At 39.0% G+C, this 14,769-nt stretch overlaps 1 protein-coding gene across 1 annotated transcript in view; it reads left to right on the top strand.

Moving 5' to 3' along the window:
- CCDC149 (coiled-coil domain containing 149) overlaps positions 1-14,769 on the top strand; it is a gene marked incomplete at its 5' end in the record, with an annotated part of 16,645 nt that extends 1,876 nt beyond the window's left edge. The window contains 3 exons of the mRNA XM_009703844.1: positions 4,620-4,696; positions 9,827-9,934; positions 14,198-14,769. Coding sequence (XP_009702146.1) covers positions 4,620-4,696; positions 9,827-9,934; positions 14,198-14,769 — 757 coding nt within the window. The remainder of the gene's footprint in view (positions 1-4,619; positions 4,697-9,826; positions 9,935-14,197) is intronic.

Here is a 14,769-nt window from a genome sequence, read left to right as displayed (position 1 = left end):
TGTTTGGTGGTGGGTGGAGGGTGTGGGGGGGGGGGGGGGCAGGGAGAAAGATAAGTCCTGGGCAAGTCGAGTGAAGAGCCTCAGCAACACTCCTATGTGGTATGCTCATTCTTTTTGTCACCTTTGGCTTTAGTTGCATTAAAGAAGCTTTTAAGGAGCTGGGAGGAATGGGAACTACTTCGAGTAGAAACACCTAAGACACAAAAGAGTTAAAGTGAAAAAGGGAAATGCAAGTAGGACATCAGTGAAAAATATCCTTTATTTGAGGTGTGTTAGCTGGTTGTTGGGGGCACTTATTTGCCATGTAAAAAGTTAGAAGTGAAGACTGCTGACTTGTGAAAATGAAGAAGAAACTGGTTAGAGGTGAGAGTGAGGGCAGCGCGCAAGTAAAACAGATAGGTCCATAAACTGGTACTAATGGAAGATGCATTCTTTTGTTGAAGACATTTCTCCATTCAAAGTAGGAAGTTGAGAAGGATGTGGGGCTAGAGAGAATTGTAATGACAAAAGGTTTTACATAAATCAGAAGGTAGAAGTCTTCTCCTTCACCCCTCTGTCCTGTTTGCCTGAATTTCCCTGTGCAAAGAGCATGTTTGGAGGACACAGTTACTCTTTGAGACTGTTGCGTGAAGAAAGTAAGATTTATTGCATAAAGAACGTGAGATTTTGGGGTGGTTGTTTCATTTATGGAAAAAGTTCTGCTTTTGATATTTGATACGTGATTGACCTATTTGTGATTCTGTTATCAGTAAATGAGACTTTTCAGACTGTATGAAGTTAATTTTCCTCCAAACAGTTAACCTACTCTAAAGTCAAAATCCCTTTTGTTGCTTACAGATTGAGATATGGCTATGTAAGTTTACAACAGCAGAATGGTAGATTTGCTTTCTGATTAACTAAAGCAGTAACAAGACAGTGGATTTTTTTTATGTAGATCAGAATTTGGACATTCTGTTGTAGTTGACTTTCTGCTGTTACACTGTTGTTAAAAACATCCGTTGCCGCTTGCTGTTGGAACAGGCACACTATTATTATCGCCACTTTTCTAAATATGTGGCATGAGAAAAAGAACTGTGGGAATGTGTGCCTAGGAACAAGTAGGCTAAATCCAGCCTTTTCTTTTTTTAGCCCGACTTTTAAGGAAAAAGAGTAGCTGTTTGGGAAGAAAATACGTCATTGTACGCAGGTGATTGGTAGCTACTACTGCTAAGTTTAAGTAACGTCCTATGTTTTCCTCACAAGCACGTTAGGTTAATTTGAAAAGGCAGTTGTAAATTAATTCTGTATGCAGTAATGTGTTGCAAGATTAAATAGTTACATAAATGCAAAAATGAACAGTCCTAACCCTGTCTAGCAAGCGGATAAAAATCTTTTTTTCTTCTGCCAGCAATAAACCGTTTGTTAGATGTTCTTTTTAGTGCCATTTGTTCCTGAAATTGCCAGCACCCATGTAAGCCAGATCAGTGCAGAAGCTGCTCTGCTGCTTAGACATGTTGCACTAATTTTAACATTTCTAACTTGGGCAAGCTTGGTCATGACCAAAATTACAAAAAGGATTGTGTCAGTCTGTAACTCAATAAATGTTTCCATGTGATGTATAGAACTAGATATGTGACCGTGACAGACCCTATTTACAGACGTTTGGGTGATTGTATCTGTGGGAGGGTATATGTCTTCTGTAGCAAGATCTAAATTATAAGTGAGGTGAATGGAGCTCAGGTGCTGTAAATCAGCACAGCTCCCTTCAGATTATGGCCATGTATGTTGGGAAGCATGGGAGAGCCAGAAAGGAGCCTCTAAATTCAGGTGGGAGCATTGCTGCTGTTACATGAACAACAGATTTCTGTAAAACCTTATCCTGGAGAGAGGTTTAGACTGACTTCCTTGTTGCATTAGGCACATGACCAGAGGACAACGGAGATAGCTATCGGCACCTTTGTCCATGACGTAATCGTTCTGTTTTAGTGGAAGGATCTGATCCACTATGGCTAGAGATAAAAAAATAGATTAGGGAATTTGATGCTACCAACCCATGCAGCCCCTTTAAAAATACCTACTGTTCCAAGCCACCACAGCTCGGTCTTCTCACAGCACATATGGAGGTGGCAAATTATCTGGAAGTTACAGGGGAAAGGAAGGGATGGGATAAACCACACTGTGTTCAGGATTGCTTATACATTTATTTTTCAAAAAATGTCTCTATAAGAACTTGCAGCTTTATATAGGGTTCATTTCTCCCATACCTGTCTTCAGATAATGTGGTTTGAAGCAAACTGGAATCATACCCATCACTGAATGTATTTTGCTCTTTTACTGAATGAAAGATGCGAGGTTAAGTATTGTCCTCTCTTTTTGCCAACCATTGTTCAAAGCCGCAGAATCATCCTTCTATGTGAGAACCTGCAACAAAGGTTAAAAAATAGCTCAGCGCCTCTTCTGAGGATTCAGTAGGAATTATCAGGATATATTTGCGCCAAAACCTTTAGAAATAGCATGGTACAGCTGTTAAATGAATTATAAATTTTAAGAGAAGCAAGAGAAAAGTGGCTTTGCTATTGTTGTCTGGATAACAAGAGCAGTAGCAATAACTGAATGTGATGCAGAGTGTTGAGTTTCCTTCTGTGATATGGCTAGCCAACAGGGAGGCTAGTATGTTTCCCCTGTTTTCTGCCCTGGAACTACTGGTGAACTACTTATAAAAATAATAAAGATTTTTTTTCTTTTCCTGGCAGAAGTGCTAAACTTGTGACCCATTTGTGGTGACAATCATTAGCCAAATCAACACTGTTTTGTAGGCTCCCTGCCTGAGCTAACATGATGCAGAAGAAGTCTTGCATCATCTCTGTTCTCTGTCCCTCTAAGCCAGGGGAACTCCACATCCTTCAGCTGACCCTTGGTGGGGCATTAAGGAGGTGGGAGCAGGCTCCCAGTGTGCAAGGTGGAGCTTCTTGAAAGTTGCTCTGTGCCTTTCTCCATCGCCTGTTGCTTTGTACTGCAGAGCACGGTTGCTGGATGTCGGGCCATACACTGGAATATGAAAACAGAGTTACTAAGGCTGAGCCTGTCATACCAGATGGAAGCATTCTGAAAGTGAAATCTAGACTTGAACAATTTTGGTTGTAATTGGAGAAGACTAATAGATCCAACAAAACCTTAGTAACCTATTTGATTACTGAGTTTCAGTGGGGAAATAAACATAACTGCTCCCAAATGTCTTCTCTCCTCTGCTTGTAAATGTGATGAACTGTTTGCTTTTTAGTTGAATATACACCCCTGTACCTCTCAGTGCTTTCTTTGATATTTATTATAAGCTTTCTCTTTCTCTTTTACATTATCTCTCTCTCATCTTGATATTTTAGTAATCTTTAAAACACTTACAGGCTTTTATTGTGTCATTGCAGAGCCCTCACAGTAGAGATTTCAAAAATACTTAGTCCTTGTTAATCAATGTTTCTAGCCCCTTTGATGTTTGCCGGGTTTGCTGTTCTTCACGTCCTTCCCAGATTCTGCCATCTTGTCAGTAATGACATTCCTGGTATGCTCAAATGTCTGCAGCGTAAAACCCTTGCTGGAGAGCACGCAGTGCAGTATTACGCAGCTCTGGTGAGCATGGGAAGATGCTATTGCCTTTCCGTGTTGTGATGTGCTGCTTCTCAGCGTTCAGTTCAAATTTAACTGACTTACCCTGTTGCTGTAATTTGATGAGTAAAACTTGCTGTCCATTATCTCTGCTGTCATGTTTAGAATTGGTGCCTCATCTAGGTTTCTCACTCTATTAATAGAGTATTGTTTGGGATTTATTTAAAGACTTCTGACTCTTAAGAGACTTGCTGTGCCTGTGAGAGAAACAATTCCAAAATTCATTGGAAAAAAGAGCTTGCTTTGCAAGATAGAAATCTCTCATTTGATCTGGGGAGCGAATTAAGACTAAAAGTTAAATCCTGCAGGAGAACTAAATGCAAATAGTATTTGTGTAGGAATCAGATACAAAAGAAGAGATGACCCAAGAAATGCAGTGAAAACTGAGAGTAAGTGATAAAGTTAGTAAAGAGCTTGAAGCTTTTTAGTAAAGTAGAAAACAGAGTTCGGCACTAAAAGAAAAGATGTAGCGGAAAAGATATTCCTTGCGATTTTAAGCAATCTTAGTGATAGAGGAACCTCTGTGAATAAAGGACTGGGCGTAAATTGTGTCTTAGAACTTCAAAATCAATCTAGATGTTGTCTTGAGTTTTCCATGTTTTCTCTGCATAGCTTTTACCTTCTGTTTTTAGCTGTAGAGAAAGTGAAAGTAACTGGGAAGACATATTTGCAGGCAAGGAAATAGAAATATTGTCTTTACTGAAGGGCAAGGTGGGTTTTTTGGTTTTTTTTTTTTGTTGGTTGGTTTTTTAAACCATGGGATAGATTAGACAGCTATATTTCATTTTCTTTTAACTCAGGGGGAGGTAGTCCATTGCCATTAGCAAAGAGATGACTGTATGCAGGTTTAGTGCACTAGTTAAGTAACAAGTTAAAAATTCAACTGTAGTCATGTAAGCAATTGGGCTTTGGTTACTATAGTATAACAAGGAATCTCATCTCAGCTGACTATCCCTGGCTTTTGTTTTCTTTTTCTGAAGAATTCTAGGTAATCGAGTGGCAGAATTAGAAAAGAAATTAAGAACTTTGGAAATTGCTGGCTTGTGGAGTCTTCCAGGTTAGTAAAAATTCAAGAAAACAGCTTGTATTATTTAGTTTTCAAGGGTATATTTACATTTAAGAAAAGCTTGGCTATAATTTTTTTTAATGACGGTTATTTTGCAAATGTGCTGTTCAGCACATTTGCAAAATTAGAAACCTCTAATAAATGTTAAGTTGAAACTAAAAATCACTAGACTTTTTAACCTCTAAGTCAGATATGTATATTGGAAAAAAAAAAGTTTAAATACTGGAAATAATCAAATTGTCTCCATAGTCTGCAGGCAAAAAAAAAGGGAACTATTTTATTTAAACAGTTGTATAAAATGATACCCAGGATATTGGCCATTATGCTTTTCAACAAATTTTATTTATTAATTTTGTACTTCTTGTAACTTTCATGGATTTTATCACTGTATTTTAATGATTTTCTGTAGAATCATAAACTCTGAGAAATTGGAAATGTAAATGATCTTAAATTTTCTAGTCCATCTCTCCAGAACAGGCTTATTCCCTGTAGCATCTTAAGTATTGTATTTGGTTTTGAATTACGCAAGTAATGGGAGATTAATCTGCTTCCTAATAGACCTCGCTGTTAGGAAAATGTGCAATATTTAATTTACATTTACTTTTTACATTTACTTTTTGCTTCTTTTCTTCCCATTACACCTAATTGTGTCTCCTTTAACCACTGTAAATTATGCTACTCCATTGTTGGTGTTTGCATCATTAGGCTTTGTCATTTACGGCTTCCTATCAGTGCTGCTGGAGGTGGGAGATAGTGTGGTTTAGGTTTCTAGGTTTTGGCTCTGTGTTTTTTCCACCTAAACTTTCCATCTAGAAGAAAACATTTGCCAAAGCTGAAGAGACCTTGTGACAAACCTTTGCTGTTCAGCCGTTTGGTCTGATGTGGTGTATTTCCACTTCAGCTTGCCCATTGTAGGCATTCTCAATCACCTTTCTGGAACTGGCTCTCTTCTTGATGCTTTCCAGAACTGAATGTCTCAAATTTGTTTCCATGGATTACTCTTCAGTTAGTCATCTAGCATACACGGTGTACTTAGGGCATTTGTCACTCCCCACATTCTCCGAAAGATGCAAGTGGAATATTTGTCTAAGACCCTGCTAATGCGGTTCTGTACATTAGTACAAATGTTTATCATAAACTCACCAGTTTAAGGTACTGTAGGTTTTTTTTTTGCAAAATAGTGTTCCATGAAATTCATACACTAATAAATGCAGTGTTTCTAATCTTTGCAAATGTATTAAAAAAAAAATGGAACAGTGGGAACTCCTTGCACCATTGTTGGTCTATGTAGATAAGACATCAAATTAATATTTATACAATAACAACAATTAATATTTATACAATAACAACTGTCTCTTTCCTTCCTTTCTTTTGCTGCCTGAAGGCCTGAGCTACAATGTCTCAGTGGGATTTGGGAGTAGGTTCTGCTTAACGTATATTTTTAGTAACTGATTTTAGCAGTACGTTAAATATTGTCACTGCATGTAAATAAACGGAAATGTTATCTGAACATTTTTATATCCAGCAGATTAAGATTTTCAGTCAAGTGAGTTACGTGACCACAGGAGAAATAGAGGCTGCTCTACAAGGCAATTCCTTTAAATTGAGGAAAATAGTAAGAAGGATCATCTTAAATAGTTGAAAAGCAATTTTACACTGGATTGTGAGTTCTTTTGAGCCCCAAGGTTTGTTGATTTGCTGCTTGCTTTTTAAATCAAGAGTACACTTTTGTTTCCAAGTGCACTTGAGTCCCAAGGTGGTCAGAAAGAGCCTTGCAACACCTGGTGGGTCACCAATTTTCTTTTCAGAGCGTGGAAATCTTCTGCTCCATAAAACAGCAGCGGTTAACAAATAGCGTGGGAACTACCACAGTGGACTCTGCAGCAGAATGTTGGCTTGGGTGAGGGGCAGAACATGGAGAGTATCTCATCTAGTCAGTCTTATATCCAGAGAGAAAAAATTATTATTTGGTTGTGAGTTGAACTTTTTGTCATTGGAAGAAATACATAGATGAAAGCTGATGTTCAGTCTAGCACTGAAAGAAACGCACATTATAAATTGCAGGTTTTTAATCTGGAGTTAATGTTCCTACTTAGCCATCATTGTCCATATAAGATTTATAACATCCGCTGTCACCATGATATTAATATCTTCCAAATGGTGTTAATAAATGATGTTAATAAACTTTATCCTATTGAAGAAAGAGCTTGACCCCTTCTGAGTTTTTGTTAGGTGACATATTTGTCATCTGCTTTTTGAGCAATGCATGAATCAACTGTGGGAAGGTAAATCAAGAGGAAGTGCATGTTTAATTTTTGCAATGGTGAAACTGGTAGCGTAGTTCATTTTCTGTAGACATTCTGCCTACCACAAACTTTAGCTTCCCCCGTTTGGAAAATGGGCTTTAATTAAACGAATCTTGTGAGGTCTATTGCTGAAGAGAAAGCAAGCTTGGGCATAGATTTGGCTCTGATTTTCTTTTTATGAGCCTACTTGCCTTGAGAAGGAAGCAGAGAATTTGATGGTCATAGAAGCATTTAATTCCTTGCTTTGTCTTAGGTACATTGTGGTTCAAATATGCACGCATAATATGTTAATTGTATTCAGTAATAGTACATAGTAAACACCACCTTATTCCTCTCACAATTCAATGTCACTAGGCATTCAGATAAGTAATTCTGTATTTTTTAAAGTCTATCATTTCCTGAAAATTCCAAATTTCTACTGTAAAAAGTCTAAGAAAAGAGCCAACCATGACTCAGCCTTTTCCTGTCTGGGATGATAAAGTTTCGGTGCTGCCTCTTGCTCTGCAGTAATCAGCATGGAGCAGAGGCAAGGTAGATTTAATGGGCTCAGCAGCTGCTGTGGGTATAGGCAGTTACAGCAGGGTAGGGTGCATCAGGGGTTATTAGAGGGTACCCAACCCTGGAGAAGAAAATGAAGAATTTACTACTACTGAAAACTTGTTTGCTTATTTTGAGATCTGTATACTTTTCACTAAAGTCCTTGAAAAATGCATTAAATAGAGGAACACAAAGCTATGTAAGTTAGGAAATTGAGCTTACACAGCAGCTAATTGAAATTCCCTGTGTGTAATCCAACTTCAGATCATGATTCATGGAATATAGTGCAGCAATACCCCCATGTCCCTCCTTCATGAATGGATGTGATTCACTGTTAATAAATAAATACGCATCAGACTCTTTGGGCCACATCTGTTGCTCAGATGTGTGGATACTGAGCTTAGCTTTATTTTCTGTAACCAAGCTGGTTTTCAGAGAAAAATGTGAAAGTAAATGTGTTTACTGTGTAAATGCTGTCTGGAAGTTAAGAATTTTCTTTTTTGAAGCTTGTCTTGCAATCTTCAGGGACTTTAGCTCAGGCTTTACTTTTTTTTTAATTAAAAAAAAAAAGAAAAAGATGCTACTGTCTACTTTCCTGTTAAAGCTCCCCCCCTTTTTTTTAATTCATCGTCTTTTTGCATTTTACTTCCTCTATGGATTCTTTTGTATCTTTTTGGATATGTGGCTACTTTTGACTGTGTATGAATATCTATTGGATGTTTTCATACCACTGGTTACCTGTATGATTTAGTTCTTCCAGCACAAAATTCCTTCACTGTTACAGGAAAGTGCATTCGTCTGGAGGCTTTTGCATTTTGAAATAGCCATCAGATTTGTTTTGCCCTTTTTTTTTTCCTCCATTTTAATTAATTTTGCCTTGCACTGGGGGGGTTCTCCACTTTGCTGTTAGTTATTATTTTTTATTACTTGCTATGGTGAAGGCAGAATTCTGATGCATAGAGGAGGATCAAAGCTTGACAAGATCCATGTTCCAAAAGCATTAATTGCATTCATATTGCTGCAGCATATACCCCAACATGTTAAGCATATGAAAACGTCATTAATACCTTCAGGATCAAGGTATTTACAGCCAGTGCTTTCAAAAGTAGTTAGGGATTGGGGTAGTCCAGTTAGACTCCACAGGAACAGTGTGACTTTCATTATTTCTTAGTAGGTACCAGAACTTTCTCAGAGCTGGATTTATTCTGGATATCTCCTGGCCTGGTGCTCTTTTGAAAGTCTTTGTCTTGGATGGGTGATTAGATTTAGGATGTTGCCTTAAGGTGAAACGTACAAACAGATTTAGAGGGGAGAAGTAGTTGTTACATAAATGTCCATTCTTATGGAGATAAATAGAGCAGTAGCTTGCTGCCTCCCCAGCCATTACTTATCGGTTGGCAGTTGTTCTGGAGGCCACACAAACACCACGCTTAGCTGATCTTGCACATTTCCTGCCGTTTCCCCTCTAGGTTTAAGGTAGTGTCAGTCACTAAAAACATGAGCATCCTGAATAGTGGAGGACTTCCTAAAGGGTCTGCAGGTGTTGCTTTCTGTATTGCTAAAATGTGTAAAGACTAGGCATCTACAGCAGAGTCCTCAGCTGAAGAGTTTCTTGCACTATTTTGTCTGCAAAAGAGCTGGAAAATTGCCCTTTTCTATTTGGTTTAAAACGAAAATGCTCAGACATGTTTTTGGAATTTTCAGATTAAAATCCCTGCTGTTCCCCAGCAATGTATACTTGTTTGCTCCCTCAGTTCTTGGTTATGCTAAGCTTTTAATATTTTTCGGTAAGGCAGCATCGTATGATAGTACGTGTGTGAGTCCGTAGTGTAAAACTACATGTGTGATATGAGCAGGTTCATCATTGAGGCAGAGTAATAGAGAGTAAGGAGTCGGAGCTGAACACTTGCTGGTAATAGCATGCAAATGATCCATTACTCTTTGTAAAACTTCTGGTATGATCTGATTATTAATATTCTGAATTGAATACTAATTGCTAATACAATTTGCTGCATACAGCACCTGGCCTTCTTTCAAAAGCTGTCCTTTACTCAGTACTGTGGATAAAAACATAGGCCTTTTCTGTATTTGACTTGCATATTCCAGCTCCAGTACAGAGTATTTTTTTTCCATGCTGTAGAAGGATCATTTGAGATGCTTTTCCTATTCTGTACTTTTCAATAACATTGCAAAAAAATTGCAGGATATGTTTGAATATTATTAGTGCACGATGGATGTAATTGATGAATTAATGGTTGTAACACTTTGATTGTTTCAGGTGGAAAGGATACCATAACATTCAGTGACCCAACCTTGCCTGTTATACAGCGGTCCAGGTCACCCTTGTTAGCGTTTACTGATAAGCCACAGAAAACTGAAGTGCAAGGTGAGCACCTGGAACGTAAGGAACATGATGAGAGCTGAACACTCATTTCTTTCCAAATAAAAAGTAATAAATTTTCATGCTGGGATAGCAGAAGGCAAAGTTTCAGTGGTCACAGAGATTGACTATAACATCCACAAGTAAAATGGATAGATGGTCCCAGTACAAATAGCATAGAAATGACTGAAAAATGACTGTTGAATAGATTGCACAGGGCTAGGGATCAGGTCTTACACCTCAAAGAATTTTCCTGCCAGATAACTTGATACTGTGAGAAGTTATTCATGCCATCTATGTTACAGTTAACTGCCTCCTACTCTTTTTCCCTCAGTTAAAATGCACAGTAGGAAGGCAGTCTGTGGAACTGGCTTAGCACTTTCCTGCATTATAGCTGATATCTAGATGAATGGCTTCCTGATTGCGCCCGGTAAATTGAAATACCCGACTCGTTTTCCTAGAGAAATTGACTGCTTTTTTTATAGTCTGGCATGTGTTTTGTTAAAAATCCTCCCCCAATAGCAAGCTTTAACATCTCTCCAAAGTCAAGCTTAACTTTATTTGACAGTAGCAGAAGATAGTGTTTTGCTGATAACCTTGATTTTTTTTTTTTTTTCCTTAGTTTTTCATAATGGATGGGAGATGGATTATTATGCTTGCCTATTGGCATTTGGATAAGCTCTTTAATGGTCATAACCTTTTGGTATGCCCAGATCTTACTCAGCTAACCATGAAGCATCATAAACAATTTATTTGTTAGTCCCGAAACCAAATAGATTGTGGTTTAATTTTGACTTTATTATCCATGTCATCATCTGATAAAACTTGACAGTCAGACTGATCGTTTTTTATAATCTTGACCAGCTGATATTTTTACTAAAAATAATAAGTGAAACTATAGTGAATAGTTCTCTGGTGAGTAATAATAACTCAAAAATATTCATTTTTTGCCTGCTTAATCATTGATTTTTAATTAAATCTGCACTTACTGAAAGTATTTACTTGGTGGCATTATGCTCTTTCCTTTACTTATTTGTCCTAGGTGAGGTTGGTATTACAGTTTTGATTAAAGCTGCCTGTCAAATCTCATCAGACCCTGTTTCTGTTGCTTTGTTACGCTGCCTAACTTTAGCTCTGGGCTGAAGCTTTCCATGCTGTGTTTTCTACTTCAGCTGATTTTTTTTCATGTCAGCCAAGTCACTTTTTTGTGTTAAATTCTGATGACCACATGTTTTTGGGTGTGTTTTTTTCTTTGTCTGTTTCTTTTTTTTCTTTTTGTTTTTTAAACATGCAAGCATTTAGTATGTCTATAATTGAAATGAATTTGAAATCTGGGGGAAAGGTTTCCACCCTGAGAAAACAGGCTGGAGTTTCTGTCCCATTCTAAACCATTCACTTCCAAATCCCTTATGCTAAAAACAACAAAAAGCAAACCAATGATTCTTTTGAGCTTGCTTCATGCCACCAGTGCTGGTAAAACTGCATGCACCATTCCTTCAGGATAATGTAAACCTGGAGGGAACAAAACCTGGAGCAGAGAGGAAAGGAAGGCTAAGATAGGACTGTCAAGTGATGGGAAGAGTAGAGTGGATGGGGATTGACAGAGTTGAAAGAAGTCTGAGTGGGGAGGGGGTACCTGCATCTGGCTGAGTGGAGGTCAGAGCATGGGAGCAAGGAATCAAAGTGCTGACAGTGAAAGCAAGGTGTGATAAAAAAGATTGAAAGGTGGATGAGAAAAGGGCAGAGTGAGTGTAGGGACTGGATAAACAAAGGGATGTAAGGCAGGAGCAGAGAGCTAGGCAGGGGAAGAGAAGAGTAGAAGAAAACAGCCTTGGAGAGGAGAAGGCAGACAAGGATTAGGCCTGTGACAGTCATGGGAAGAATCAGCTCCCAGTAGGTTGTCACTCTCTTTCCTAACAGAGCCAGGATCAGTCACAGAAATCCTGTCATTAAATTGGAGTAGGTTAAGAAATTACTGTTCTGGCTGCACAAACAGCTTGGTTTTTCCCTTTGCATGTGGCCCAGTATACCTGATAACCTGCAGTGGGAACTCAGACAAAACTCACCTCTGTGATAGTTTAAATAAACTGGGCCAACTTTTCAGTAACATAGATGAACACACATATAATACCAGCTGTGTGGGGGACACCAAAGCATCTAGCAGTAAGTGGAGCAATAACTTCTTCTCTTGCTTTAGATCCTTTTTCTGAAGGCTCTTTGGGGCTGCCACCTTCTCCTTCGAAGCCTGGAAAGGAAGCAGTGCATTTTCAGCTGTAGGGCACATCCCTGTGCTTGGACTCACACAGCTCTTCTGCAGTCAACAGCTATATGGGAGTGATACACTGAGTCACCTTTTGTGCCACTCTGCACAGAGAATGACTGTCTGCTGTTGAGTTTTAGGAGCTTGGTGCATATTGCAATTTTTCATCTATACAGTGTACCTACAAAATCTGGGGAGCTTGGCAGCCGGGAAGAACATAGGAATGTGTTCATCTGCCTTCGTTTATCAAGGAAGTTTGCCTGTGGTTTAAAAGTGTTCCTGAAATAAAGACAAAACCACTTTTATTTTCCTATTAGCTGAATGATCAGTTGAGTGAAAACAGTTGATAAGCAGAATAGCAATGAAATTCCTACATATCTCTAAATACTGGGCCTGATGGCATGTTGGTCAGCTGTGGTCCTGTAAATAGTACCATTGATACTTGGTTCCTGTTTGGCCCAGGAAATGTTTTTAGCTTTTGCACTAACATACATTCTTTATCAGAACTTTCTGTAATACATCACATGTTGCTCTAGCTAGATCTACAGATAATCAGAGGGCTTTTTCAGGCTTTTTTTATCTAATCTGTCTGCTTACTGTGGTCTCATCAAGGCCTTCATTGTTGAATGCATTGTTCCTGCTGTATTGCCTGTGCGCTATTTCAAGCATTGCCTGAAGACAAAAGTACTGTTTTTCTATGAACTTTTCTCTGGTGATACAGTGCTTTGAAACAATTTATCTTCAGAAAATTGCAGCAAAGTGATGGGATGATGTTACCCACTGTAGAGGGAGGAAACTGAGGCACACAAAGAATAAGGTAGAGGCCCTGCTAATTTTGAGTGCCAATTTGAGGTACATAAGTTTTGGCTCTTTTTGAGTATGTGTGTTCAGATACAAAACATGACCAGAGCAGTACTGCAAATCAAGCTCCTAGGTTTCCATCTGAGTGCTCAGATAATGAGGATTAGATCCAATGGGTGATCACCTTTTGAAAGTTAATTTATCCCTGCCTTTTCCACAGACTTAAATTCCAGCTCTTCAGAGTAGCATTCCTAGCTTCCTTAATGGCAGTAAGAGTCCCTTCATGCCAACCCTTGTCTCACTCAGCAGTTCCCAAATTATAAATGAGGCGAGTCCGATAGAGACAGTAGGCTCCTATGTTGTGTAGCTCTGGTCCCTCCCTGCAGCCAGGCTGTCCCGTACACTGCAAGGCAGGATTCCTGCAGGAGAAATAGAGTAAATGCTCATATACTAAAAGGTAATGCATCTGTGTGACAAGAGTCATTTTAAGATGTCAATGCAGCCATACTTCTGGCATTTCCTAATTTTTCTTACTTGACTTCACAAGCTTATTTTCAATGAGGGTTTTTCTCCTTAACTGAGGACAAATTCTCTCCCTTTCACAAAGCTGTTTACACATCGCTGTTTTCTCTGTTATGACACTTTGTTCAGTGTTTGCCTTTTGGTATAATGGTATATTTAAAATTCTTCCACTGACGGTTTGTTTTATGCTGCTACCCAAATTAGAATAATCTTTTATGTTAGGAGAAATGTTGCAGGGCCAATAATGAAAGTTCGTTATTGGATGAAAGCCTGTGAAAAGCTCCAAATAAATGGAGCTTGTGTTAACCCCTGAAAGTGGTAGTGATGCGGGGATTAATGTTAAGCTGTGCCAAAAATTTCTGTAGCTGAGTGCCTTGCTTAGAGTTGATATTCCTTTGAAAAAGTTTGCCTGACCCTGCTGTTCTGCAGTATGGTATCGACTATGACTCTTTTAGACTTGTGGAAAGACAGGCTCCAAAACAGGGCCAGATCCAGCAAGAAACTTAATCTTGATTGCTTATCATCTAAGAAATGGGCCTGGGATGGGATAGGGAATCACTTTTAGAAATTCCTTACTGAGGTAAACATCTCTGTGGTCTGGCACTGGTGGTGATGGTCTTCAGGTCAGATACATAATAAATGCCTGCGACTGACTGGAGCACCTTGCTGTTCCATTTCTCTTTCAGCAGAACAGAAGGGAGAACATGATGAAACTTGTGCTCTTGCAAGTGAGTCCCTGGCTCCAGAGGGAACAAACTTAAATAACAGAAACCAAAATAAACATTTTTATCCTTCATTACCCCAGCTATCTTCCGAGGAAGAAGAAGTAAACAAGCTCGGAAGTCAGATAATTAAACTGACAGAGCAGGCAGTTGCAGAGCTGAAAGGAAGAAGATCAGGCGCTTCCGCAGGGGAGTCGAACACGGTGGCTGGAGCAGAGCTTAATGGTTTGTCTGAGGGAGAGTTCGCACTTTCCAGCCCTGACCCATCTGACCCCACGGATCCCTCAAACTCGGAGAATGAACAAACAGCTGAAGCTAAGGCTCTGAAAGACAATGACGAAACCTCAGAGAGCGATTATGAAATTCCAAATGAAAGAGGGGATCAAAATAGCAGCACTGTGGATGTGGTGCATGCTGAGGACCCTGGTAGGCATGGAGGGCTCAGTGTTACAACTGCACACACAAATGTCAGCTTTGAGGAGCTCCCTGAATCTGAAAACAAGAAACCATCTGATCCTGCTGCAATTTTTTTTTAA

Source organism: Cariama cristata, unplaced genomic scaffold, assembly GCF_000690535.1.
Source record: "Cariama cristata isolate BGI_N322 unplaced genomic scaffold, ASM69053v1 scaffold7917, whole genome shotgun sequence".
Lineage (NCBI taxonomy): Eukaryota > Metazoa > Chordata > Aves > Cariamiformes > Cariamidae > Cariama > Cariama cristata.
The sequence above is the reverse complement of the archived record's forward strand: the minus strand, read 5'-3'. Positions and strand labels throughout refer to the sequence as shown.